At 36.9% G+C, this 26,628-nt stretch overlaps 1 protein-coding gene across 8 annotated transcripts in view; it reads left to right on the forward strand.

Moving 5' to 3' along the window:
- DNM3 (dynamin 3) overlaps window positions 1-26,628 on the forward strand; it is a 189,522-nt gene that overhangs the window by 45,063 nt on the left and 117,831 nt on the right. For 4 of the 8 annotated variants that reach the window (XM_068952054.1, XM_068952052.1, XM_068952048.1 and 1 more), the window contains exons 11-15: window positions 650-736; window positions 4,774-4,844; window positions 8,534-8,582; window positions 10,259-10,288; window positions 18,255-18,368. In XM_068952054.1, the coding sequence (XP_068808155.1) occupies window positions 650-736; window positions 4,774-4,844; window positions 8,534-8,582; window positions 10,259-10,288; window positions 18,255-18,368 (351 nt within the window). Of the gene's footprint in view, window positions 1-649; window positions 737-4,773; window positions 4,845-8,533; window positions 8,583-10,258; window positions 10,289-11,490; window positions 11,509-18,254; window positions 18,369-26,628 lie in introns of all 8 variants that reach the window. The other 4 variants (XM_068952051.1, XM_068952053.1, XM_068952050.1 and 1 more) reach the window with 3 other exon arrangements.

Here is a 26,628-nt window from a genome sequence, read left to right on the forward strand (position 1 = left end):
GTGGTAACAGGTGACTGAAAACAAAGTTGGAGTAAACAACCTCCAAAAAGAACCCCAAAATCCCAAGGAAAAAAGACCCTAGACTGATTCAATACAACAGTCTGGATATTTCTTAGTAACACCTTAATTCATCCACACTTTCTAAGTACTTTGTATAAAAATGGTTTTTGTTCAGAGCTTTTCTTTATAGCAAATCCAAACGGAGAAAGAAAGCTATCTTAGCAGTCTGCTATTCTTGATGTATATTTATGGATCAGCTTCTTCTCTCTTTCCTTTTCATGCTTTTGGAGAGATTTACTTCATATCCAGACAAAAGAAAAGAGCTGAAAGTATTAGGATTCCAGTGTCACAATTACTTTATTCCAAAAATTTATGTCTGGAAAGGCTCACGCTTCCCGAATCATCCTTCTCTTCTTGAATGTTCCATGGAGTGAAAGCACAGAAACAATCCAAGGGTTTAAGTCCCTTTAGGCTTTCTCAGAAATTACCACTACTAGCAAGTAAGGCTTGGTCTGTAGTGTAGTCAGTTTTTTGGTAGCAGCATTTATAACACTTGCTTTCCTCCAAACAGGAAAGCTGGAGACTCCCCTATCTGTACTCTAATGAAGTCACCCTGCAGGTGTAAATTCCTATTCTTTTTGCTTTTCAGTTGGCAACATATCCAAGGCTGTGTGAGGAAACGGAAAGAATTGTTGCTGGCTACATTCGTGAAAGAGAAGAGAAGACCAAGGATCAGGTGAGAATAAATAAGAGATTTAACAGTTTGGGAAAATGTGTGGAGAAGGACTCTTCTTGAGAATATTTGTGCAATGTTTGGAAAGTTCTTACGTACAAAAACCAGTAAGATAGTGAAAGACCCCTTTTGCTTCCCCTTTTGCTTCCCCTTTTGCTTCCCCTTTTGCTTCCCCTTTTGCTTCCCCTTTTGCTTCCCCTTTTGCTTCCCCTTTTGCTTCCCCTTTTGCTTCCCCTTTTGCTTCCCCTTTTGCTTCCCCTTTTGCTTCCCCTTTTGCTTCCCCTTTTGCTTCCCCTTTTGCTTCCCCTTTTGCTTCCCCTTTTGCTTCCCCTTTTGCTTCCCCTTTTGCTTCCCCTTTTGCTTCCCCTTTTGCTTCCCCTTTTGCTTCCCCTTTTGCTTCCCCTTTTGCTTCCCCTTTTGCTTCCCCTTTTGCTTCCCCAACTTAGGCAGGTTACGTGCCTGGGAAAGGCAGAGAAACTGCTCCTCTGCCACCCAGCTTTGACAGAGGAGACTAGAATTGTTATAGAAAATCCTAATCTGGTCTTTCAAGAGAAAGTGGAAATAGCAAGTTTAGGATAGTTGCTGGCAGTAGAGGTCCTGCAATAGCCACTCTTGCTGTCAGTGCCTGTGGAGACTGTGACCCCGGAAGGAGGATGGTGTTCTGGTTTTTTTTTTTTTTTTTTTGGTAATGATTGTCTTCCTGAGCCACAGGTAATTGTCTAATTTAGAATAAGCCTTGCATTCCCCTACTTTATGGTGAGGATCTCAGTACTCTGTCACATATTCATCTTCCTTTTCCTCCCTATTGTATTGTGTGTTTCTTGGCTGTGGGTGATGAACATGCTTCTTTCACAGGAAAATAATGAAAGTTGGGGGAATTTTTCTCTTTTCTTTATTTTAACGCAGTGATTGTAGTTCTCCTGTTCCTCTTGGTTGGTCTGCAGGCATACAGGACTGGGAATTACCATTTAAAAAAAAATATTCAGGCAAACTCTAATGTTTTTTCTCTTCAGTATTTGAATGGAACCAAGACTTACTTTTTTTTTTTTTTTCCATTAAGCATTAAGAATGCCGACTAAAAGAGGGAGTCACTTTTTGTCTCAGTGCTTGTGAGTTGGGATGTGTGGAGTTCTCAGTTCTTCTGCCTGTTCTATGAGCTGACTGGGCATAGCCCAGCTCGAGGGCTGCATTCAGACTAATACGACCTGCCTCGTTATAGCGGGCCTTGTTAGCCTGGATACGTGACTGCAGGCAAGTAGACTGCAGACCATGGTACCTTATATCTTGTGAGCTCAAGACAGGACTCCAGGATATTAGGCCCAGTGGCAACGGTGGCTTAAAGCAGTTTCTGTGCCAGTATGCCATCCTCTTAGCTGTGCCATAACACCTGTGTATGAAAAACCGATTCATGATTAAACAAATGCACACAGAAATATCCAGCCTTTTTTCTGCTTTGTTTTCAGGGTTTTTTAACAAACCAGTCCCGTGTTCTAACTACAGTTGAGCCCACAAGCAGTTGTACTGAGACACTTAAGGAAGTGACAAGCCATGTAGTCGATGTGGGAGCTCAGGCAAGCATAGCTACTGAAGTTCTGTGTTATTGAACAGTAGTGTCAGCGTGCAGGTTGAGAAACTTGGCCCGTCTTTCTCAGGCTATGTCAGCAGGCTTGTCGGCAGGTGTAGTGTAGAACCACTGGAACTGACCATGCTAGTGAGCAAGGACTATTGTGTGCTTTGAAAGTTAGTCTCTCAAACCTGAAGATCAGTAAGACAATTTTTCTTTTGGATTCTAAAATTGGCAAGAAAAAGACTCCCTCCTGTGGCCTTTCTAAAAGGTATGGACTGCTATCAAGCTGGTAATTTTGTGCTGTGGCATTTTAAACTCAGGCTTTCAAGAGTTTGGTAATCAGCACCATTCCATGTTCTTGAGCGTACAGCTTTTCTGACTGTTGAAAGCTGAACTCTTGAAGTTTACAAAAAAAAAAAAAATTTCCTATTCAGAGCAACCTCTCTAAGAACATTCATCAACTAGCCAAGCGCTCAAATCCAGGAATCTTCAAAGCTTAGATTACATGTGAGAAAATGTCCTGGAAGTGGAAGCAGGAATTATGGTCTGGAGAGCACAGAGCTGGATGACGGATATTTGGGGGAAGCAGGGCTAGGCAGAATTCTTATGTAGTTCTGTGCTCCAGACTCTCTAATCATGTCCCTGTGCAAGTTTGGGAGCTGTGCAACACATCCTGCTTCTTTTCTCTTGATCTGTGCTGTGAATGTAGACCTAAAAGTAATTTTACATACTTGTATGTGCTGCCTGCAGGGAGCTTCAGTTAGCACACCTAGTTATTTCAAAATTTGGAAGAAGATACTAGTTACTTAAAATAATTGAATCTTTTTTTTCTTCTTATTCCATTCTTCAGTGTGTGCACATACCTGGCAATTTCCCAGAACAAAGTACAAAATATCATCTTTCCATAAATGCTAAGAATTGGGGTCAAATAGGTTATTGCCACATATTCACATAATTATTTGCGCTTTTAGCAGTTATTGTTAACAAACCAAAATGCAAATGAGGAAATTGTGAGAGGTAAGAGCTAGATGTTAAATCCTCGCTATCTTTTGCTCTGAGTGAGGCTCTCAGTATCTTTTGGAAATGGTGAAGAATTTGGAAATGATGCCATATTTTTGAAGCTGCATAGAAATAACTGTGTACACTTTGAGAAGATCAAATGCTGAAGAAAAAATCCAGCAGACTTATTGTCTAGTGGTTAGATCTTATTCAAAAGTACAGCAGCATGATGCCTTGATAGGGCACAGTAAGGCATGTAGAAGTTAGGGCTTTAAATCGGAAGCAAATGGGTGGGATTTTTTTGGTTAATGACTCTTTTTTTTTTTTTTTTTTTTTAAAAGATGGAGCCTTCTATTTTCATAAAGTGGTCATAATTTCAATATTTTATCAAAAAACAACTTGCTTTATTTTCACAGCTGAGGCATATCTATCCAAGTGTTCCTGCCCACCACGGTCTGGCAATAGCATTTACTGATAAGTTGCTGTCCCTGAGGCATAGGCTTAGCATGTAAACTGGATTGGATAATAATGCAATTTTATACTGTTAGTCCTGGTTCTGAAGCTTTAAATAGGAGCAGGAGAAAATGCTAGAAGGTTTCCTCTTTTCTTATGTGTTCAGCCAGGTTTCTTAGGAAATTTGGAGACTCGATGGTAACAATTGATTGTTTCTTCCTTGCTCCCTGCTGAGAAATGGAAGTCTGAAAAGATAGAGGGGAAAGTGGAGCCATGGTTTCCTTCAGTCTCGTGCATGTTCAAGAAGCTGTCCAAGTGTGGAACAGAGTGAACTTTCTCCAATATCTTATCAGGTTGTCTGCCTAGTTAGATTGAGAGTTTCATTTAAATTTTGTCTCTGGAATATTGAAGGATCAACAAATGATAAGTTGAAACGTTTCTCTCTTACAAACCATTTATTTTGTTGTTTCATTGAGTAGGCCATTTCTCAAGCTTGATTTGTGCATCAAAATTTTCTGGGAAAGGGCTAGCTTACATACCACCTCTTAATGTAGTACCTAAAGAAAATGATGCCCCGATTTTAGGTTTAAAGTTCAGGTTCATTGCTAGTCTGACTGGAATGGTGTGAACAGACTGTGTTTTATCTGACTTGAAAAATGTAGAGCTACAATCTGTATTACATATTATTAAACTCTTCTTCTGACCCCGTGTGATTAGTCTTAATGAAGTGAGTAAGAGCCTCACTGGTATTTAAAAAAAAAAAAAAAAAAAAAAAGTGAGGTCCATCAGGAAAAGGACAGGAGGAGGAGAACAGGTCTTCTTAGTCTAGCTTTTGAAACAAGCATAGAAACAGAAGTGATGGGATTTAGGAAATATTCTTGCTTTTAGCTTGAGTAATCTTGAAAGAAACATTCAGTAATGCAGCAAACTCAAAGTTCTGTTCTTCTCTCCCTCCCTTTTCCTCCACCTCTCTCCACCCCCTCCCCGACCTTCCCCAACTGATATCCCCTCTCCCCAATAGGTACTGCTGTTGATTGATATCCAGGTATCTTACATCAACACCAACCATGAAGACTTCATTGGCTTTGCAAAGTATGTATATAAAGACTTTGTTAAAATTGTGGGGGTGGTTTTGTTTTGTTTTTAACTAAGTCCAAAAAACAAACCTTGAAGTGTGCTAGTAGTGATGTTAGCTGCCGAGTCCCAGACAGGCAGGAGCTTAATCTTTTTCAATATATACTATGCTGAACTCTGTATGCTTGCAGCTCTAGAGGGGATTCTTTCCCCAGTTCACAAGCATGGTTTCACTGGAACTCAAACTTATGTCTTGGTCTGGAATCACATCAGTCTCTGGAACCAACTTTGGAGACCTAATGCCCTCACTATATCCGTTTTAGGACCACAGAAATGTGTAATGTTGGTGGCTCCTCGACATGCCAATGAATATTTTGGGAGCTGTGATTCTGAATGAAACAGTGTTGCCTAAGGTAATGGATGTTGCTGAATTTAAGTGTGCCAGCTGTTTGGCTGTGGAGGATGATAGTAGCAGGATGCCCTCCAGGGCATGGTTTGATAGTTCTCTTCTCCAGAATATTCTCCAGAATATTCTCCCAGCTTCCGCCAAGTTGTGCCTCAGGGACTTCATAGGAATATTTTGACACTAGTAAAAATGTTAGAGATGTCTTGACTCTTTGTAGAACAAATGTTTCTTCAGTCATTTTCATGCCATATGTGTGACTCGAGACACAGCTATGGCAGCAGGTTTCATGTGTGTGTGATGTTGGCAACTAACTTCAGCACCACAATACATGTTATACTAGGGCCTATTCTAGATAGCACTATGGAAGGAGATCTGTGTCTTTAGCAGTATGCTGTGACGGTTTAAAACATGGAATCCAGTAATCTAAGATGGAAGTGGGCAAAGCCAGGCACTATTTGTGTGTTTAGTTTGAACAAATTTGTCTAGTATTGTTTGCAGATCCTAGATACCTTTATCACTTCTCTTGAAAAATGACAGGATGTTGTAGGAATAGTAGCAGGCCTTCTAGAGGTCAAGATAACAACCTGCCTGCTATTTATTCCTCTTCATCCTTTTCTAACAGGAAAAAGCTGCTAAAAACACTCCATATATGTGTTGTGTGTGTATGTGTATAGACAGCATGTAGAATCATAACTCAGGTTTGAGAGGACCTTGGGAGGTTGTTTAGTCCAATCTCCTGCTCAGAGGAGGGTCAATGCTGAATTCCTACCAGGTTGCTCAGTTTTGTCCGATTAGATCTTGAAAACTTCCAAAACTGGAAATTCCCCGGCCTCTCTTTGGAGCCTGTTCCAATGCCTACCTGTCCTCACTGTGGAAAGATTTGTTTTGTTTTGTTTTTGTGTTATATGAAGTTGAAACCTCCCCTGTTTTATAGCCTTGGATTCTGTAGTGTCAGGTTTGTCTGGAGCTATCTCACGATGCCTCTCCCTGGAAGAATCTTTTTCATGGATGCTACTGCTGAGGACTGTAGTTCAGTCTTGTGGTCCTCACTCCTGCATCTTTTCTAAGGAGCTGCAATGCCCAAGTTCAGTTTCATAGGAAAATTTCTTCCCCTTTTGCCAGTTCAGACGTGGAACTTCCTAGCCCCTGTGTAAGGGGTATAAACAGATAACAATTGACGCTCCAACTAAGTTCATTGGATATGCTACGTTTAAGAAAGTGTTTCTGCGGAAACTGATGGGAAGGCAAGTATCTTTATTGAATCAAACTCAGATGGAAGATGAAACTTGGATAGCTAAGAACAAGTTAAAATTTAAAATATATTAATGAGCTAAGCAGTAGAAAACGCATTTTAAACTGTCTGGTTCTAACATATAATTGCTGTAAAAATGATTATAATGAAGTAAGTTTTGAATAGCTTACAGGCTTCTGCAGTATCTAAACATCCTGGACTATAGTATCGCCAGATACCCTGTTGTTTTGTTTCTTTTTCTGAGCCTCCCAGCCAATTGTCTCATGTCACTGCAATGTTTTATAGGTGTAAGTTCTGTTACGCTCTTTCTTAGGAAAGAATGAGAGCACAAGACCCTTAAAAACACTTTGTAGCTTTGCAGGGCCTAAGACAGGTACAGCACAATGTAAATTGCTGTCAAAATGATTTAAGAATACCAATATTTAGAATGATTTTTGCTCTTACAATAATTACAAAGAAATGTATTTACTTTTCTGAAATCTTAGAATATTAATGTTTGTTTTGTTTAGTAGAATGTTCAGTAAAATATTAGGACTGAGTTTGTTTCCCGTTGGTGTAAGCCAAGCATAGATACGTGCTTCAATCTACAGGAAGAGTAATTTGTATTTAGAGCAGTAAATAATGGACCAATTGCTGGGCTTTGTTTAAAAAGGAGTGGCTTGCTTAGTATGATGTCAGTGCCTATTTCGTTAAGCTTCCCTAAGGCAACAGAATGAAAACAACCCGGAAGAGTGCTTTAGGAAACCTAATTGCCAATCATCTTGTGTGTTTTACTGTAACAACAGCTCAGCATTGATGAAGGGTTAGTGCTATCTTTTCTGTGTACAAGTTATTTAACCATGATTTATGCACCATAATTTATGCAGTCCAGATGAGGCACTGGAGATATGCAATATAATTTGATCCCAAGTGTCTAGGTGACTGAGAGCAAAGCCCAGCAAGCAGGCACGTGTAGTAAGCCTACACGTGGCTTGTCACACTGACAAGTGGACTAATGATTTGACAGGGTACAGTCTTAAATGCAGGATCAGAGCTGGGGCAGGGCTAGACTTAATGCTTCAGCAATTCTTCAGAACAGCAGTTGTACACAAAACAGTTGCAGGATTGATCCTGTAGGCTGTGATCCAAGCACATCTCCCCTTTTTCATAGTAGTGTTTGTAGCTGATCTAATATGTAGGCTTTTTTTTTTTTTTCCTGTTGCTTGATCAGTGCCTGCTGAAATGGTATAATCTCATCCAAACAAAACTTATTGTCACCAGTAGCCAGTCTGGTGGTTTAGTAGCCAAAGCCTGCTGTTTGAACACTTTTTATTTTATTTTTTTCCTTTTCTTCAGCAATATTTTAATTATGTGGTGTAACACAAATTTGCACATAACGCAAATACCTTTAGAGGTAATAGTAACTTGTATGTTGTTGAGACAGGAGTGTGTTTTGTTTCAGGAATGGGAATTACCAGAGTTCAAGAACTGAGCAAAATATTTTGAATATGTTTTAATTCCAAATGTGCTCTATTCTTTTAAGATTCCAGCTTTTTGAACCAGCTTCTGTGATGACTTCATCCATCGGTTATATATTTACACTCACAAAGTGCATATAAATATTAGAATAATATCCAAAACAAGCTGTCAGAACAAAGCTATTAAGGAGCCTCTGGCAGGGAAGGATTTTGATGAACTGCTCTAAATAACAGAAATGCCTCGCCTTTTGTCTCTTTTTAGTATTTATAGAGGCTAATGTTTCCAGAGTACCCAAATGAACCATGACTTCTCTGTGCTCTTAGTAACCTTTACCAAGGCAAGTAGGATGTAATTAGCAGGGGCTGTGCAGGTCTTTCTTGTGCTAAGTAGGTGGATATTCCTATACTGTAAGAAAAAGTAGTTGATAGATGATACATTTATTTGTATGCAATGATTTTGCTGTGTTTCTTTGTTATGCTAGCTTTCAATGCTGGAATCATAAGTTACTTTACTGCAAAAAATCTTTTGCACAGGAACTGGTTTAGTTTTTTGAGTTTCTTCAGTATAACTTGTTTCCTCTGCTTTCCTTAGTGCCCAGCAAAGAAGCAGTCAGGTTAACAAAAGTGCAGTGGGAAATCAGGTAGGCACCTAACAGAGAATGGATAATGGCATGTGCAAGTTAATACAAGCTGTTTGGTTTTCTTGGTTGCATTTATTTGTTTTAAATGTGTAATTCACTTTTTTTTGCTTGAAACATGGATACAATACAGCAGTCATCCCCCCCCCCCCCCTTTTTTTTTAAGCTGAAGTTTTCAGAGCTACTTGACTACTTCATTATTGTCATCATTTATTGTTTAATCACTGTGCTACTGTTTGCACCGCTGGTTAGTGTCTCCCCTCCCATGCCATTCAGTATATAGAATCTCTCATGTTACACCTAAATGTATTTTTTTGTTAACTGCTAACTTGTGAATTTCAGAACACAAAACGCTGGTGAGTAATTGCTTGTATGTGCTTGTCATATGGTAGTTTTACTAGTTCTCACGTGTGCACAGCTTATATTACAGTGAAGGGGCAATCCAGCAAGCAAAAGCAGATTTGCCTGTACTTCTTCTGAAAACTTTCAGTTGACTTCATACCATGCTCCTCTCTTGAAATAAACAAAGTATAACTGATTGGTGGTCTCAGATTTAATAGTGTTTTTGCTGAGAGTCATTAATTAAACTAGTCGATTGTTTCTTTTTATTATGTATGATATGGGATTGATTCTGCAAGATGCTAAGTGCTCCAGAGCTTCTCTTCTTCTTTTGTTTCTGTGCAGGCCATGGGTGCTCAGTACTTCACAGAATCAATCCTTTGTTTTTTATGTGAAATCAAAGTAATGAAAATGCTACAGATGTAAAATCTATTCTTGCTCGCTTTGAGGGTTTTGCAAAGTCTTAAACAGAAAGAAAATATGATGACATTATTAAATTAATTCTTTAGTTGTAGTAAAAAAGAAAGGCATCAAATTTTTGTATAAATAACTACTCTATTGAATGCAGTCCTGACGTTTTTGTGTCCAGTTCGGTCAAACAATTCTAAAGAGTTAAAAGGTCAAGATTTCCAAATGTGACCACTGAGTTTAGATCCCTCAGCTGTGGGAATGGGGGGGAGGTGAAAAACTTGAGATTTCCCGAAAGTGTCTCTGTTTTGCTGTAACAGATTAGTGTTCCAGCGTTTTCTGAAAATTTAGTAGTCTTTTTTTAGGGACAGAAATCCAACCTCTCCTTCTCCCCAAGAAATTGCTAGTCACTTCTGAGATGTTATTCAAAATGATCCATAATTTCTGGAATGTGATGGTTCCCCAGAGCTTGACCAGCGTGAGTGGCTTTTTTGACATAGTGCACTATTTGGACTAAAATAAAAAAACAAAATTGAAAGGTCTAAACACTGAAATGCCTTCAAAGACTAGTCACTCCCCTCTGAGGAGAGACTTCCTTCTTATCTAGCTGTGCAGGAACATGTGTCAAACACAACAACCGTCATCACTTTGGAGTGTCCCATAAAAGGAAAAACAGCCTATTATCTGATTCTTCAGAAATACACAAATGGAATGAATGATTCTGTGAGTGAATGTTATCTCTCTAAAGAAGTGAAGAAAAAAATTGGCATTTTAAATAAGTTGTTGAGACTTGATTACTTGTATAAAGGACTTTGCTGAACCTTTTAATTTGAAGAGAATAAACAAGTGTTTGTAAGTTAATTTTTTGGCATTGAAAAGAATGAGAAAATGTTTCTGAAATAAAACTTCATTTTTGCAATTTGCTATTTCAGGGAACCAATCTACCGCCTTCAAGGCAAATTGTACGAGCTAAGTTCTGTAAGCTTTATTGTTGCTTTTTCATTTAGCTTCTCAGAAGGCAAAGTTTGTCTCTAACTCATTAGTTGGCTTAATACTTGCTACTAAGCTACTTAATGTTAAACTATCTCGTCCATAACACTTCCTCAACAAAATATAATTGCAGTTCATGTCTTAACTGCTACTAACCTGCTGTTACAAGTGTGAACTAGTAGAACTTAAAATGTGCTAGAAAACTTTGAAGAAAATTAATATTTTACAATTTACTGAGTTTCTCAAACTAAAAAGACTAATTCATGTTTATTTTGTTATATAACTGGAAAGCAGTATTTATCAGATGTAAGTGCCTTGATTTGTAGTAAAACTTTTTGAAAAGTGGGCAAATGAGTTTTTGGTAATGAAAAGGAAACATAAGCTATTACTAAATGAACTTACTGTTTATGGGTACAGGTACTGTTATTGGTATTTTGTTTACACAAAGAAATTACTTTTGATAGGAAAAAATGAGTTTTATTAATAAACTTAAAATTCTATAAAGCCTTTTTAGCATTCTTCTTATAGCACCAGGAGGACCAATATGTCATGGACAGACTCCTCTCTAACCTTTCCACCTCATGAGTAAATAAATGTGTGAATGCATTTAATATTACTAATTAGAATTAATTGTCTAAACAGCAGTTAATTTTATAACAAGTCACTTCTGGATCAGTGACTTTTAAGAGGTAAATTTCTATATCACGTACATTCTTTGGTATTATTTATGATTAAAATGTATACATTTTTCCAGCATGTTACCATATTGTCACATCATATTAGTTGTTATTGCAAGCAAACTTAAACTGAACAAAAATTCAATAAAGGAAAAACAACTAGACAGCACTGATTCTTAACAGCAGTTGAATTAAATCTCTCTAGATCCTTAAGTTTTCCCAAGATAGTGGGAGTGTTCATTTGCAGTTCATTGCTTTTCTTTTTTCATAATTTGCTTTGAACTATGATGATGCAGATAACTTGTATATCTCAGAAATAAGATGAGTGCAGCAGCATTATATTTCTGGAAGAAGCGTAATGCCAATTCCTCTTAACGTGTTTTTGTTCCTTTTTTTTCCCCCTACTACTAATTTATCCTCTCACGCTTAATCTTTGGCCTTTTTTGTTTGTCTTTTTTCTTTGCTACCGCCTGAGGTTTTGACCTGACTCCACAAAGTTTCTTTTTAAGCCACAGGTTAGTCTGTCTTCTAATTTGCTTGAAATAACCAATGCAATGCTTGGTTTTACATAGCACTCTGGTAAGATCTGGATCGTGAAGGCTGACCCACTCTTTACTGTGTATTTCATGTGGTGAGATTTGTTTTTGTCACTAAAACTTTGTGTTTAAAACTCGCCTTCCTGATAAACCTTAGAAATGTAAAGGTGCCATTGTTTCATGTACCGAAGAATACCATAGTGCATGAGGATGCAAATTACTCAGATTACAGGGGATTATATATCGCTTACGTTAAATTCTGGTTTTTGTTTTACTTCTGTGGTAAAATCTGATGTTGTTGTGTTTGAAATAGCCCCTGTAATTGGAGAAGAGGCTTAATCTGAATCTTAAGTTTAAAGTCACTGTCTGAGAGATTTTGAGGTTTGGATTGGAAAGTTTTGACTCTATCTCTTACAACAGCCATTAGATTCATTTTCCTCTGGACAAAAGTACACAAGTACCATTCAGACCTCATCAGTGGGCCTGAACTACTGTGCTAACTTTTCCCCTAGCAATGCTCTTGTGTTTTATTTGGTTTTGTTTTGTTTTAATCCAGTTTCATTAACCTAGTTTGCTGCTTCTTGTCTTCAGATGCTATAGTTAAATTCTGTTACCTCCTGTGACCCAGAAAAAATGTGTTTACAGACTTTCTTAAAGCAAGTAGATGAAAATGGAAACTTGCACCAGAGTCAGTGAGGTGGTCATGAAAAGACATGACATGGCTGTTCTGTTAGGAAATGCCAATGTTTCTGTGAAAGATTATAGAGGTGGTACAGATTGATAACAGCATGACGCTAAATGAATGAGACATGCTTTTATACTTTTACCTTATCAATGCTATAGAAATAGCCTACTGGCCTTTAGCTATACTTATTTTTAGGTTGTCATTCCCTCATGGTTGGCTTAATCACCTCAATGTTTCTTTAATTACATTTGGGAGAATAAATCTATTTTTCACTGCTGAGTACTTTGTTTCACTAAAGACTGAATTTTTCTTTAAAGTAGAGGTATGTTTGAGACTTAAGCCACTGTCTTTTTTTTTTTTTTTTTTTTTTAAAGTTATGCAATACATTTTGCAGTGACTCCAAGGAAGTAATGCCATTTCAAGAAGCTCTGTTTGGTTACTGAGCACAAACAAGATGATTAATCTGCTCAGGTTATGCTCTGACATTTAGCAAATTATGATGAAAGACTTGGATTAGATTTCCTTCCAACATGTTGTTTCTTTTTGTCCTCTGTAGTGTGAGTGAGAGTCTTCATATTTGAACCCAAAGAACTAGTGGATTGTAAGGATGTCTCACATACTAATTTTTGCGATTTTTATTCTCTGTGTTCTTACCATTTGCTAACACACGTTGTATCACAGTTCTCAGAAGATAAAGGAATGTAATGCTGGCAGTTGTGTTGCATGCCCAGCATTATTTCGATGGGGTTATGTAACATAACTCTACAAAGTTATGGTAATTCAACAAAATGCGACTTGTTGTATTGTTGATGAAGTAGCCAGACTCATGATTTTCTCAGTTATGTTTCACTGTCTGCCCAGCCAATTTCACTTATCTTTTTTTAAATCATCTTTCAGATATTACCTTTAAAGAAGTGGAACACTTACTTAAGTCTCTAATGTATTTATTTCGTAAATATCTTATTTGTTGTAATGGAATGAGTAAATCATGCAGCAATATATAAAATGTACTTATTTTGTCAAATCCTGCTTTCCTGTTTATCCATGAAATGGTGGACAATCAGAAGAACAATATGATTTGTTTTTTTTTGTGCAATTGAGCTATCAGAAAATGACTTCCTTCTGGCTTGTTCATGTGCATTCGTACCCTCTAAGTTTCATTTTTTCAGACACCCAGATTAGATATCGGGACCCTGAAGGAAGGAACTGTGTCATCTCTTGTTCATCCTGTACATGGAGTCCAACTACCGGTCGGAATATTGTCTTCACTAGCTTCTGGCAATGCTTATGTTTTTCACCTTCCTGAAGTTCATAACTCATGTCACTAATATCCGGTTTGTGCAGGGTGGCATTAGAAATATGATAGAAAATATTGAAGTGAATGTCTTAAATCCAAACCAACCAAAAGATGAACTAGTGAAAACAATAATGAGGAAAACTATTTTATTTTTCCATGCTTAATAATGTTAGACATAACTAACACAATAGTTTAAAAAAAAAAATCAATCAAGGCAATGGAATTTAAAAGTCTCTAAAAACACATGCTGCCTATTGCCTGTAGAAGGGCTAAAAACTATAGTTTGAGCTTTTTGTTTTTAATGATGAAATTGGCTGGAGTCTATCCTGTAAGTCAGTTCCTCTGGAAGGTAAAACTATGTTGCTTAAGCTCACTTTGTTTAAAATTTGCACCTTAACCCCCCTCCCCCAACATGGATACTGAGTATTTCAGAAGTGTATCTGTTTGTTGCACAGTAGTTAACAAAGCGTTCCTGGGGAATGTGAACAGTTCAACCAAAGGAGCATCAGGCTCCAAGACTACTCTTTGGCTGTTATAGCACACCTAGATTTTTTTCTCTCCCGTGACATCCCGTGGAAAGTCTTCCAAATATTTTGTATAATAATGACAACTTCTGTTCAGGATATTTTAGAGCGCTTAGTACGCTGTTTTCCCAGAGGGGTGTAGATAAATAGATCTAGAAATTTGCACATGAAAAACACATGCTCAAGATACTGCTATATCTTGGTGTCCTGCTCTTGATTCAGTGTGGTGTGGGAATGACAGCTGGATCTAATCCCCAGCACACAGGATTTTTGAGGAAACAGCTGGCAAATTCCTTCTTCTACAAGTCAGAGTGACCAATGTTTATATTAGCAAATCAGCCTGTTTCTGTGCACACCCAGTGGTGGTTATGCATCTATGGGGCAATGTCCATCAGACCAGAGCAAAGATGGTCTTTCAGACCTATGCAGCTGAAGTAGTCTCAGCATTAGAAGGGAAGCATTTAAAACATCATTACTTCTTAAATGGCTTGCATCATTTAGATTTTGAAACATTAGCTTGGTCTGTACTGAGACCACTGCTGCTGATGCATTCTGTGTGGAATTGAGGAAAACTGACTGTATTAACATTCTACAAGGCCCATGCTAATGATGAGGGAAAGCATGGAATGGAATACACATAGTAAACTACTTCCCTTGCCACTTAAATCCTTACAGGTGATAAATAATTTTGAGCCTGCTACACAGGTGTTCCTCCTTGGTTTGCTTCTGGAACCCACCAGTTTATCCCCACTGTGAACTCTTGTCTTCAGGTCTTAGAGGTCCCTCTCTAAGATCTGTGTCCAAACCAGTTTTCAGTATTATGTTGGTCTGGCTGCCTCTGCTTCCTGTATGTGATGTGTTGCTTCCTATGAAGCACACAGCATTTGAAATTGTAGACAGCATGGTCCAACAGCGTCCTTTCACATAGCCTCTTATTTCAGATTCTTTGTAACATGGGAATAACCACCTTGGCATGTTTGCTCTCAGATTGTTTGAAATACTTGAGTCACATAGAGCCAACTATAAAAGCACAGCTCACCTTGTTATAGAGCTAATTTAAAGTGGTAGGAAAATCTTACTCTCCTGGATTTTTCCTAAAATTTCTTCCAGAGGGCTGCATTCATATAGTTAAGTTCAGAAAGAAATGAAATTACCTTGGTTCTACAGCTTAACCTGTGGAAGTTGCCTGAAGGCTAGTACATTTATTTGGCTGTATATGCATGTTGTTTGTTTTCTGTTAAATGTTTTATATTCCATATGCTTCCATAAACAGCGTAAAATAAAATTTAAAAGCAAGGATTTCATGGGTTATTGAGTTAATACTAGTGTATTTCCCTTAACTTGCACTCAGACAAGTATTCCATGTCTATTTATGTAAAGTAATGCCCTCTTCCCCCCCCCCCCTTTTTATTTTTTATTTTTTAAATGATCATGAAAATTAAAAATAACAACAAACTTCTGGGACCTTTGTGGTACTGGCAGCTCTATCCGGTCTGCTCAGCCCATACCCTTGAGTTTCTCTACAGGAGCTGTGTGTCCAGTTCTCTCATAGCTTAGTGAGTCTTTAGAACTGTATTAATTCGTTCTGAGCAATCTGCTTACGAGCTGAAAACCTATAGATCTGTAGTGATTTTCTTCTCTAGGCTATTGGCCTGCTTGGTAGTGAATGAAAAATGTGACCGTTTAACTTGAAATGCAGTTGATACTCTCAGACCAGTTCCTACAAAATGCAAGGAACGAAAAAGTTTATTCCTTTCCTACACATTTATTAACTCCTTGCTACTTTAACTTTCTCAAAGATTTATTTCTGAAAAGGATTAGGTACAGCCACCTTCGGTACATGTCTGCAATGCTCCAAGCGCTGGCTAGAGCTTGTCACTTAGGTTTGGTCTGAGGTGCTTTGGCCAGAACAGATCATGGCCTAGGAATACCTCCGTATGTTGCCCCAAAGGTCCCTTTAACCCAAAAGCTTATCTATTACGGCAGTTGAAAGTAAATGCCTAGCAAAATTTTTTAATGTTAGAGTCAGCATCAAAAGTTAATTCCTCAGAATGCAGTCCCAGCTTCCAAAGGTTATTCCAAGGGCTTCATTGGTCAAAGTGTTATCTAATAGCCATCTGCAGATATCTGTAATGAACCAGTCCAGTCTGAGCTTTTTGTGAATCAGCCTAGAAGTTTAGGGATTGTCAATACCCAAAGCTGTGTCCTGCCATGAAGATGCCCAAATACCATTTTTCCAAAAAAGGATTAGTGAAATATCAGAAGAAATGCAGTGCAGTTTACAGTATAGATCGATTATCTGTTAATCGTTGCCTCAGGCAGAAGTGGCATATGAAGCCTATGTGATTCAGCAACTTTGGTGTAAGATTATAGAATCTGTAATCTCTGTTCTGCCTCGCTGGGGAGGCAGAACATGGCACACTTACCTGCAGTGATTATGCAGCGCAGTTATATACAGGACTCTTACAATCAGTGATTATGTATTGCCAATGCAGTGGTGGTGCATGCACAGCCCTCTACCTATGCATGAGTTTGAGTAACCTGATTTTGCTGTCTGCAGAAACATGACCTGTATACAGTCTGCATCTTTCCCTTGTACATACAAATTAGATTTGTTGTTGTGTCAGTCATTTTAGTTGTCCTGGGCAATGATGGATGCATGTCCCCTTTGTGATATATGTATATTCCACTTTATTGATGTGGTCTCTCTTAGCTAAACTTAGAGTAGTAGAGACAATGCTTTCTATATATTTATTTATTTATTTTTATTTTCTTAAGTTTGGAGGAAAACTTAGAAAATAGGTGAAAATTAGTACATTACATGTTATCAACATTTTTACCTGTGTGTCAGGTGCAACTCCTAATCTCTTTCTTATTTGGTTTGGATGTTAAATATAAAATAGTTTCTGGCTCTGTGCATACCAAAGCTGATTTTCTTCTGGGAGCTTGTATTAACATGCATGTTGAATGGAGTGGAATTCTGACTGAAACTTCTATAGATGGCAAGGAATAGATACTGAACTATGTTTTTTGCTCTGACTGTCTGCTGATATTAGAATTATTCATCTTGTAAATTCCTATAGGAGGAATATCACAGTCTCATGTATTTCCCTTAAAAGCAAGAGAAAACTCATGCTTGATCATACAAGTCCATGCTTGTCCAGACACTGGCAGCAGAGGGACTTCTAAAGGACCTCTCTGAGCATTTCTTCTCTACTGTCTCAATACCTCATAGGCAAGTAAAGGGCGTTGCACTGAGGAGAGAAAGAATGGTCTGAGGTTCCTTGCATCTGTGTGATCGGAAGAATTCTGTTTTCCTGTTAGGATGATAGGAAGGAATATCCGATTATGAATATATATCGGAAAGCAGTAAATGGTTTCCATAAAACTGAGTTTGTAACTATATGACCCATAAAACAGTTCTCCTGACCTTTCTTTCCTCTGTTTCATCTCTTGAGCTGCCTCATTCCTCTTTAGTTTTCTTTCGTCCTTCTTTCTCTTTATGTGATATGGCCTCCTGACCTTAACATGCATAGGTAGGTGCTCCCCTCCGTTCTTTCATATTGGAGTCGCATCTATTTCCTCATGTATCTATTTCCTCAAAGTTCTGCTTTACTCATTTTTTTTCCCCCCAACGTATTCTTATTACCCTCTTAGTTTTTTTTCTCTTTTCTTTTCCTCTTCTACATTCCATCTTATGAGTCATCTTTCTTTGAAATTAACTGTAGAAGACCTTTCTGTTTTCTCAATTGATTCAATTCCTTCTGAAAGTCTCTTACACGTGCTCGAAGCCATTTGCTTCCCTGGAAGGTGCTGTCCCTAGTATCCAATTTACAATTGACCGTAGCAATTGGACTTAAACGGTAAGAGTAGTCATGTGTCATGTTGTATGGGCTTTTACAATGTGTTGTTATACAGCAAGTAGATGTCTTCAATGTTACGTTATCCTTTGTTCCTTTATATTTACTGTAAATGGTTATCCTTAGGCTTCTCTCTTCCTCCAACCTATCTTTTGGCTGAAGACACTTCTTACTGTATGTTACATTTTTCTTGAATGATTGGAACCTGTAAAAACTGTGTCGAACTTGCCAGGGAGTGAAGGACATGCACCTCTTTTTGTTTTATGTAGCAATTCTTTATCTAGAAGAATGAATTTAATAGCTGAACAATGTCAAGTGAATAATGAACTAAACTTGTGCCTGACTGCACCTCTGCGCAGGTCATCCGGAAAGGCTGGCTGACCATCAACAATATTGGAATCATGAAAGGAGGATCCAAAGAATACTGGTTTGTTCTGACCGCAGAAAGCTTGTCCTGGTATAAAGATGATGAGGTAAGGAATAAAGAACTTCAGTGTACTGAAAAAAGAGTATTTTTCAGTCTTCAGATGTTAACTTGAAATGCTAAATCAGCTTGTGTAGACTTGAACTGAAAGAATATTTTAAGGTTTGCAACTTTCTGTTTTTGTTTCATGGAGATGCTGACCCTCTGAGACTTCTGTAGAAATGTTGGAAACATAAATGCAGGGTGTATTTTGGGAGATTTTTGGTTTGTTTGTTTTTTTTTTTTCTTTTTCCTCCCTTCCTGCGGTTTCGCACATAGAACTAGAAAGAGGGGAAAAAAAAAAAAAAAGCCTGTTTTGGAATGTTCTGGTTATTGTTCTATGCCTGTTTGGACTTCTCTTACACATCAGCTTTAAGCTGGCCATGAACTGTATAGATAAAGTTACTCCTATGAGCTACTACAGCAACTGATTTAATGATAATTGTTCTCCTGCTTTGTATTCTGAGAAGTTGAAAAGCGTATCTGCAGAGTTCTGTAGCCAGTTTGATATAGAGTTCAAATTTGCTACTGAAAATCCACTCAATATACCTTGGTAAGAAATAGTGCTGCTAATCAAAAATATGTAGGTGAGTAACAAGAGAATTAGAAAACAACAGTTCTATAACAAACAGGACATCCTGGTTCCTCACTTTGTTGAAAATATTGTTAGACAGCTTTGGGAATCAATTTTTTGCTAGTCTATTCTGCTTAGTCGTTTTCTTTCAACAGTGTTAGCAATGTTCTCCTCTACCTCAAATTCTTCTCTACCTCAAACTCAACAGCAGTCCTATTTTTAATTTTTTGAAAATTAAAATGGGATTATTTGGTGCACTATCAGCTTTACAATGAAGTCCTTGGATTTTTTTTTTACAGTTTATTTGGGTTTTCATTGGAAAAATTGAGCTTTCAAGGTAACAAAAACATTCCAGAAATATTTTTCCTTTCAATTTCAGATTTTTTTTTAAATTAGATGTTTTCAGCAAAAATATATCACTAAGTGATCTAATATATCACTTATTTTTTCCATCTTATTTTTAGTAATAACCAAAATACTGAATTACCCCCAACAGCAAGGAATTAACTGATGGGGACTGTGCAGACAATTCATATTCTGTTTAAACTATATTAGCATTTTGCTTCAGTGAATTTTCTAGAACCACTGGATAAAGGTCCTGCACTACATGTACATAAACCACAGCCCCAAGTCCTGCAAATCCAGAATGTGGTACTTCTCATAAGTAGTTACTTCAGTAATACTGCTGATGTTTGAAATTGTTCTGGTCAGTAGTGTAGCGTGTGTGTGTTTTTTTTTCTTTGAGTCAGTCCTCATTTTGGGATAGTTCCTAAGGTTGAGGGGAAGGTTGGATTAAGTTGGTTAGTCTTGAAGATTTTGCCCCTCCCTCCTTTTTTTTTAAAAAAAAAAAAAAAGATTACAGGGATACAAATTTATTCACTGTAATAGGAAAATGTCAGTCAAGGGGAAGGAACCAAGTGCTAGATCAAAAAGAAAAATTTTATTCTCAAAATATTACTGGAACATAATTTGAAGTAATTTATTGTGACATCACAAAAATAAATGAACAGCCTGAAATGTAAAGGTATATGAAAACTTAAAGATGTCATTTTTCTACCATGAGTTATCAAAACTTATCAGATCTGTTGTCTAGATTAAGTACAGTAACTATAAATATAAATAAATATAACTGATGCATTGAAATTAACACCTCTTGCTATGTTTCATCTCAAACACTTAAAAATGCATCTGAGATATGCCGTGGCAGTTTTTGAACTAGGGGGGTGTGTGTGTATGTATGTGTGGGGATTGAGTCTGACTTTGGTTCAGTGGGCAATAATAAAAGTTCCTGAAAATACCTATGCAATGCCCTCTGCTATGCACTTTAAAATACATGGTTTGATGGTCCGTTAGAAAAAGCTGCTCAGGAATCTTGAAACAGTATGAAAGACATGGAGGGGACTGGCTGCTCTCTGATTTCCATATGTGTATTTTAAAATACTATCCCTTAAGTGCAAAACACTTGGTTCTGATAGTCATGAAAATATCAGTAGTACGTTCAGGCTAATAAGGGAGCTCACCCAGGAACGTCTTACAGTGGTAACAGAAGAACAGCCCAATGTTCCATGTTTTGCTGGTGGGAAAGTTCTTCCTCAAGTACGAATTTGCTGTTTACTTTGATTATTCTGTTCTGAGAAGGAATTCACAAAGCTTTATGTTGAGTGGTTTTTTTGCTATGTCTTTCTCAGTAGGACTTAAATTAGTAAGAACTGTTTTAGATGCTTTTCTGAAAATGATTGAAGCCATAGCTTGACCATAAGGTTAATCAAAAGACTGGTGACTTGTTTCAGAAATGAACTACCTGCTTCTGAAATTAAGAAGCCAACTTTTGGTCTCTTGGCTGAATTCCAGTTTGGATAATTGCATTTTGTCGTCTTAAAATGTTCTCCTCGTTTCCAGCTAGGTTTGGTAGTTGTCACATCCTGTTCTCAGATGATTACTGAAATGGCTGTATGCTGTTGTATTTCTACCCTGGTAAGATATGTAGTCTTCAGTGATGTGTGAGGTGATGCCCGTGTTTATGTCTGGGCTGTGCCCGGGCTCTCTATGGATGTGCACTCCGCGAGGTCGTGAGGAGTTCACGTCCCCTGTGCCTCCCGCTTGGGGACCAGCCACTTCTGCAGCCAGCTCTTACAAAGTAGCAGGAGCCTCTCTATCACAGTTGGGAAAGAGGCAGAAAATTAGGTCTCACCTTTGATATCCTTGGCAGTTGGCTAGCCAGAGTGATGTGTATATTTCCCCTGCTTGCCCTGAATAAGGGCTATTGTAGCTTCTTGTGAACCACTGAGCTCCTTTGACAACGCATCACATTAAGCGACAGCGTTTGCTAGGACCTCTAAAGCTGTGTAGCCCCTCTGGTGTAAGCTGAACCCACTTCATAAAGATTGGAATTTACTTTGAGACAAAAATTGCTCTCTGAACGCTGCTTGCTTAGTGCCTTTTGAAGGATGTGAATTATTTCCTTTACTTGTGAGTTACAGCTTTTCTAGTGAAGAATTCACAGTGGAATGCATACTGAAGCAAGTTACTTTGGCAAAAGTTTTCAAAATTTGTTGTATGATTTGAGATCTTAAAACAAGTAATTTCTTCTGTTCCTTATTGACATGATTTTGTTGCTGCTTAAAACATACAATAAGATTTTTTTGATGAGATGGGAATCAGTGCCTAAGAATGCTTTTTGGTCTTGTAGTTATGGAAATATCAAACTGATGCTTGATCAGTCTAGTTAAAGTAGTTATATTTTCAGATATGTGAATACTAATCTGAATCAGTTTCTGATACTGCAAATAGTTACTTGTGCTCATAATTTTGATGCATGACCAGTACCATGTCTTTGTGCTTCTTTACCATGCTTAAAATTAAACATGGGTAATCGTGCATACAGCTTTGAGGCTGTTGTAAATAAGTGCAACATTAATGTACTCATTCAGCTTGCAAATATAGTTTTCTTTAGTAAGGTATTTCATGTCATACTAGCTAAAATGCTATGAGACACACTTGCAAAAAAAAAAAAAAAAAAAAAAAAGATTAAATCTGAGCATCTTACCTCTCAGTTATTACTACTTTAATAAAAAATGTGAAAAGCTGCAAGTTTTTGTGCTAAGGTTCATGCATTTGAGAGTCAAACTGCAAATGTGAAGTTTGTGAATTAGCAGCTGCTACATTCATATAAGAGGGCCTTTGGGAATTAGGAGCTTCATTCTAGTTTGTGAATCAAAAAACTCTTTATTGTAAACAAAAAAAATACTATTTGTAAAGCTATGTACCATTTTTGTAAAGCATGGTCATAGAATGTGGTCTTGTATTCTTTATAAATCTAAAGCATCTTGAGATTTCACCGGCATTATTGGTGTGAAAAGAATGCCAAGCTGGATTCTAGGATCAGAGCTTTTAAAATATGAAGCTTACGTTTATTTGAAAAAATGTCAGTTATTCAGCTTACGTTTATTTGAAAAAACTTAATTATTCTTATTTCCAGATCAAATATTTCTATTTTGTTTCAATAGTATAGTATTATCTGCATCTAGGGATAGATGCCACTTATAATTCACAGTTTTTTCTCGATTGTAAAATTCTGTGTGGTTTGGGATGGAGGAATGAAAACAGCTAGGGGGAGGTAAGATGGTGGAAAGGACAAAAATTACTCTAAGGTCTAACATTCTGCCTGTTTATAGAATTAACTAGCCGCACAGTGACCTGCTCTGGGCTTCTGTGACTAACAGGAATATTAGCAATTTTTATACTGACAATAATCTAAAAAAGCAAGTTGTTGCTCAAAATATGAGTGAGAAATGTTTTGTCCTCCCATTTACAACGGTGCCGCAAAGCTGAGTGTAAATAAAACTTATTGTTAGTGAGTTAATAAGAACAACTAGGAAAAGAGTACTATAGAAAGCACAGTAAAAATTTCATCAGTGGGTTTTATTGTATTTTATAGGCACTATTCGCTTGACTCTAGGTGGGTTGCAAAACACAACTTGGTTACTGACCGACAGTCTGAGGTCCAGAGTGACTCCTGGCTGTAGCTCTTGGTGAAGATGCTCTAGTGTCAGAGCTGGTTCCCACTGTCTGGCTGTCACTCAGGCTGGGTTGTCATGTGACTGCCTGTCTGTGCCTGCTGTACAGGTGAGAGGATGTTCTGCACAGCAAGTGTAGACAGGCAGACACATGACAACTCCGTCCAGCCAGTCCCTTGGAGCCATCACCGCTGGTGTGAATCAGTTTGTGTCATTCCAGTTTGGGGGGGTTTGTTGGGGGGAACACACATAGCAGAATTAAACTTTAAAACATTGGGAGCTGTAGAACAAGAACATAATTTGATTTTATTCAGAAAATATAAATTTCAGTACATTAGTTATCATTGTGCTGACAAGTATCAGAGGGATGATTTTAACAGACTGGTCACACCAAACATTTGTTTAAAAAAAAAAACAAAAAAAAAACAAATTGAAGCTGTGTTTTATTTTAGATGCAATTCATGCAGGAGTTTGCCTGCATCTTGTACTTGCGCAGAGCATATAGTAATTTAGCCAGATGTTTTTACTCTTCTTGGACACACAGAAATACTGAAGTTCAAGATAAAGGATATGTTTATACAGTACATATTTTTTAGGAGCAGATAAGTACAATAATCTTGCATGTTAAAAATAAATAAAAATCTTTCTGTATAAATGGAGGCAACCACTTGTACAGTAACCCAGTTAAAGGAAATATGCTGGAAAAAGAAAACTGGTTGCATATTATTTAAATATATGCAACTTAGCATATTACTTAAATTTACTTTTCTCCTGAAATCCACACTTCATGAGCAAATAACTTTATTGAGCTTCAGTAAGTTCTTCTGTTAAATGTAGACTATGCTATAAATCAAAAGCATCCAAACAGCATCATTTCTGCAAGGTATATTACTTTGCCAGTCTTATCTGAATATAAAATACAAACAGTTAATGTTATCTACTTCTGAAATGACACACACCACATTATTGAGGAATTGTTAATTTTAAAAGGTGTAAAAGACATTGGAAGTTTAAAAGGGAAAAAATAACTCTATCAGTTTTTACACAGATTAAACGATAGTGTTTTATTATGGTGTTCTTAAATCACTGTTGCTCACTAGTGCCACCATAGGTAAGTCACAAGCTAGTATTTTCAGATGCTTCTCAAACATAGCCCACACAGAATAACAACATAGTCATTTACATTGTACTGGGCTGAAAACTGACCTAGTCTAACAATAAATTAATATTTAGTTATTCTGGTGTTCTTATCTTGCCATAAAGAAAAGAAAGCATCTTTGACTAATAGTGCGGTTGAGGTATATGAATTAAGTATATCAATTATATGCATAAAGTGTATCAATCTTCTTTCAAACAGGATAGAATAAGATATCTTACAAAATGAATCAAGTATAAAACATGACTAGCTAATTCAGGCATGAAATATTGATTCCAAGCCATTAATATGCTTACTTTGACTTTATAATATGCTTAACTTATGTTTTTGTAGTTTTTATAGTTCTAAGTAAAATTTTAACTGAATGCTTTAAGGTGGCGTGTCCTCCTATCCGCCTGACAGGGTAGGAAGTTTTGTTGTAAAGAAAAATGAAAGTGACAAATTAGAAATGCTTTAAAAACAAATATAAAAAGTTTTGCTTGATTTATAAATTTCATTTAATTTAACTTCTGCATGTAGTGGTTGAAGAAACCAGTGATCTTTAATTTTGGAGAAAATTAGGTCTACGTTTCCATATTATGGCTGCTTCTTGAAATAGCAAAAGAATTATACAGTAGAAATCATTGGAACCTATCGTATCAAAAGACTAGAAAAACAGACGTATGCATTTTAATTAATAGGTTTTCTATTAACAACTATCTGTGAACTGGTGCTAAGAGAAAAAGTTGTAAGTGAAAGATTGTATGTTCTTTCTAATAACTGTACACAAGGCGAATTTGTCAAAGAAACAGCAAAGAGCTTCATATCTTGAACTGAGGCAAATTTATTTTGCCTTAATTTAATTCAGTTGGTACTACTGATGACTGGATAGCCATCTGCACTTGATTCTTTAGTTTTGAAAGGAATATCAGTTTTTTAAATCACGCTTTAACGCAGTTGCTAAAAAGGGCCTAATATTTGCATGTGCTGTATCTGGTTCATTCATTAAGTCGACAAAAAGTTCAAGAATACTTTTAAAATACTAGGAACAAAGAGAAAAATCACAGGATTACAGATATTCTAGTTACAGAAATGTATATTAAGGATCTGATTTAAGTTTATGTAATTTGTAAGTTGATTTGAGAATTAAATTCTCTCCAACTGTGATTTGGACTCTTTATCTGAGAGGAGGTTGTTATTTTATTTTTAGATACTATTTTGCAATGCAGCATAAAATGCAGCACAGAAGCACAGTAGCATTATTCAGGAGAGTTTCATTCTTAACTCTGGTATTTCCTCTCTCTTGGTAGGTTAAGCCTGATCCTTAATATTATCTTAATCAGGATATTTTTATAAAGTACAGTTCAGGAAGCAGAGCTTTTTGCAGTTAAGAGTGAAGTTATAGCCTTGATGAAATTTAAAATTTAGAAACATTAAAACCAAAATTTATGGAAAATATTTTTTTATTTTCCGTTCTGAATAATAGGTTTTGATTAAAAGAATAAAATCATTTAACACTGTTTAGAAGTTTGGGTTTTTTTGCAAGTATTTGGCTATTTTGCTTATAGAATTTTCCACATAGCAATGATACTTGGGTGGTCTGCAAAAATGTGTGTGTGTGTGCATGGTGACAGTACAGGCTGTGGGGAGCAAGGCGAGCAAGGAGTATGGAAAGGGTAGAAGTGTCTTGTAGCCGTCTGAAAATGCAGACCCGTTAAACAGCACCTTAATACAGAAGACAACATGCAGCTTAATGACAAGGCTGAAAATTGACAAGTGACTTTTTTTTAAACTATAATTTTTTTTGTCTGTGGAGGCTCTTTACAGAACTTCATAAATAAAGATCCAAAGTTAAGCGGCTTCCCCCTGCTACTCTTTCCTTTTTTCCTTAAATTTTTTTTTTTTACATTGAAGAATGTATAGAAAAAATTTTGATTTTTTTTCTTCTTCTTCCCTATTTAGTTTTGTTCATTGTGCTAAATAAACCATACTCCTTAAAGATGAAAGAAAAAGTCCATCATACTGAAATGCTGCCCTGTTTAAATGTTCATACATATTTTAATTTGTTTTTCCTGTTGTTGTGCGTTCTATAATAACATGAACTATGTCATTTAGTACATACAACAGGTTTAAGCAATGATATAATGCTGGTTACGCAGAACTCTGTCTGTAAGTCAGTATGTATTGCACCCTGTTAATAATTTTCAGTCACTGCAAAAAGGAATGTTTTTATTTTTTGATCTTGAAAAATCTGTATATAGCTATCTTATGTGTGTGTTGACATGCATATTTAAAACCTCTGATTACTAGAGAAGTCTTTTCTTCTATATGATTATTATAAGCTAGAAATTGTTTCCGCTAAAACAGTGCTATTTCAAGAATCGCGGAATCGCTTAATTCACTTTGAAAATGTTTTGATTACTGAGCCGAGTAGATACTTCCTTATTCATTCCTGACAATACAGGCTTTCTTTCTGTATCTATTGCTTTGCACACTGCAATCTCCCTCCCTTTTTCCAAACCCCATGCCAAGGGGGCCTCCTAGA

The sequence above is a fragment of the Struthio camelus genome, chromosome 8, assembly GCF_040807025.1.
Source record: "Struthio camelus isolate bStrCam1 chromosome 8, bStrCam1.hap1, whole genome shotgun sequence".
NCBI classification, from domain to species: Eukaryota; Metazoa; Chordata; class Aves; order Struthioniformes; family Struthionidae; genus Struthio; species Struthio camelus.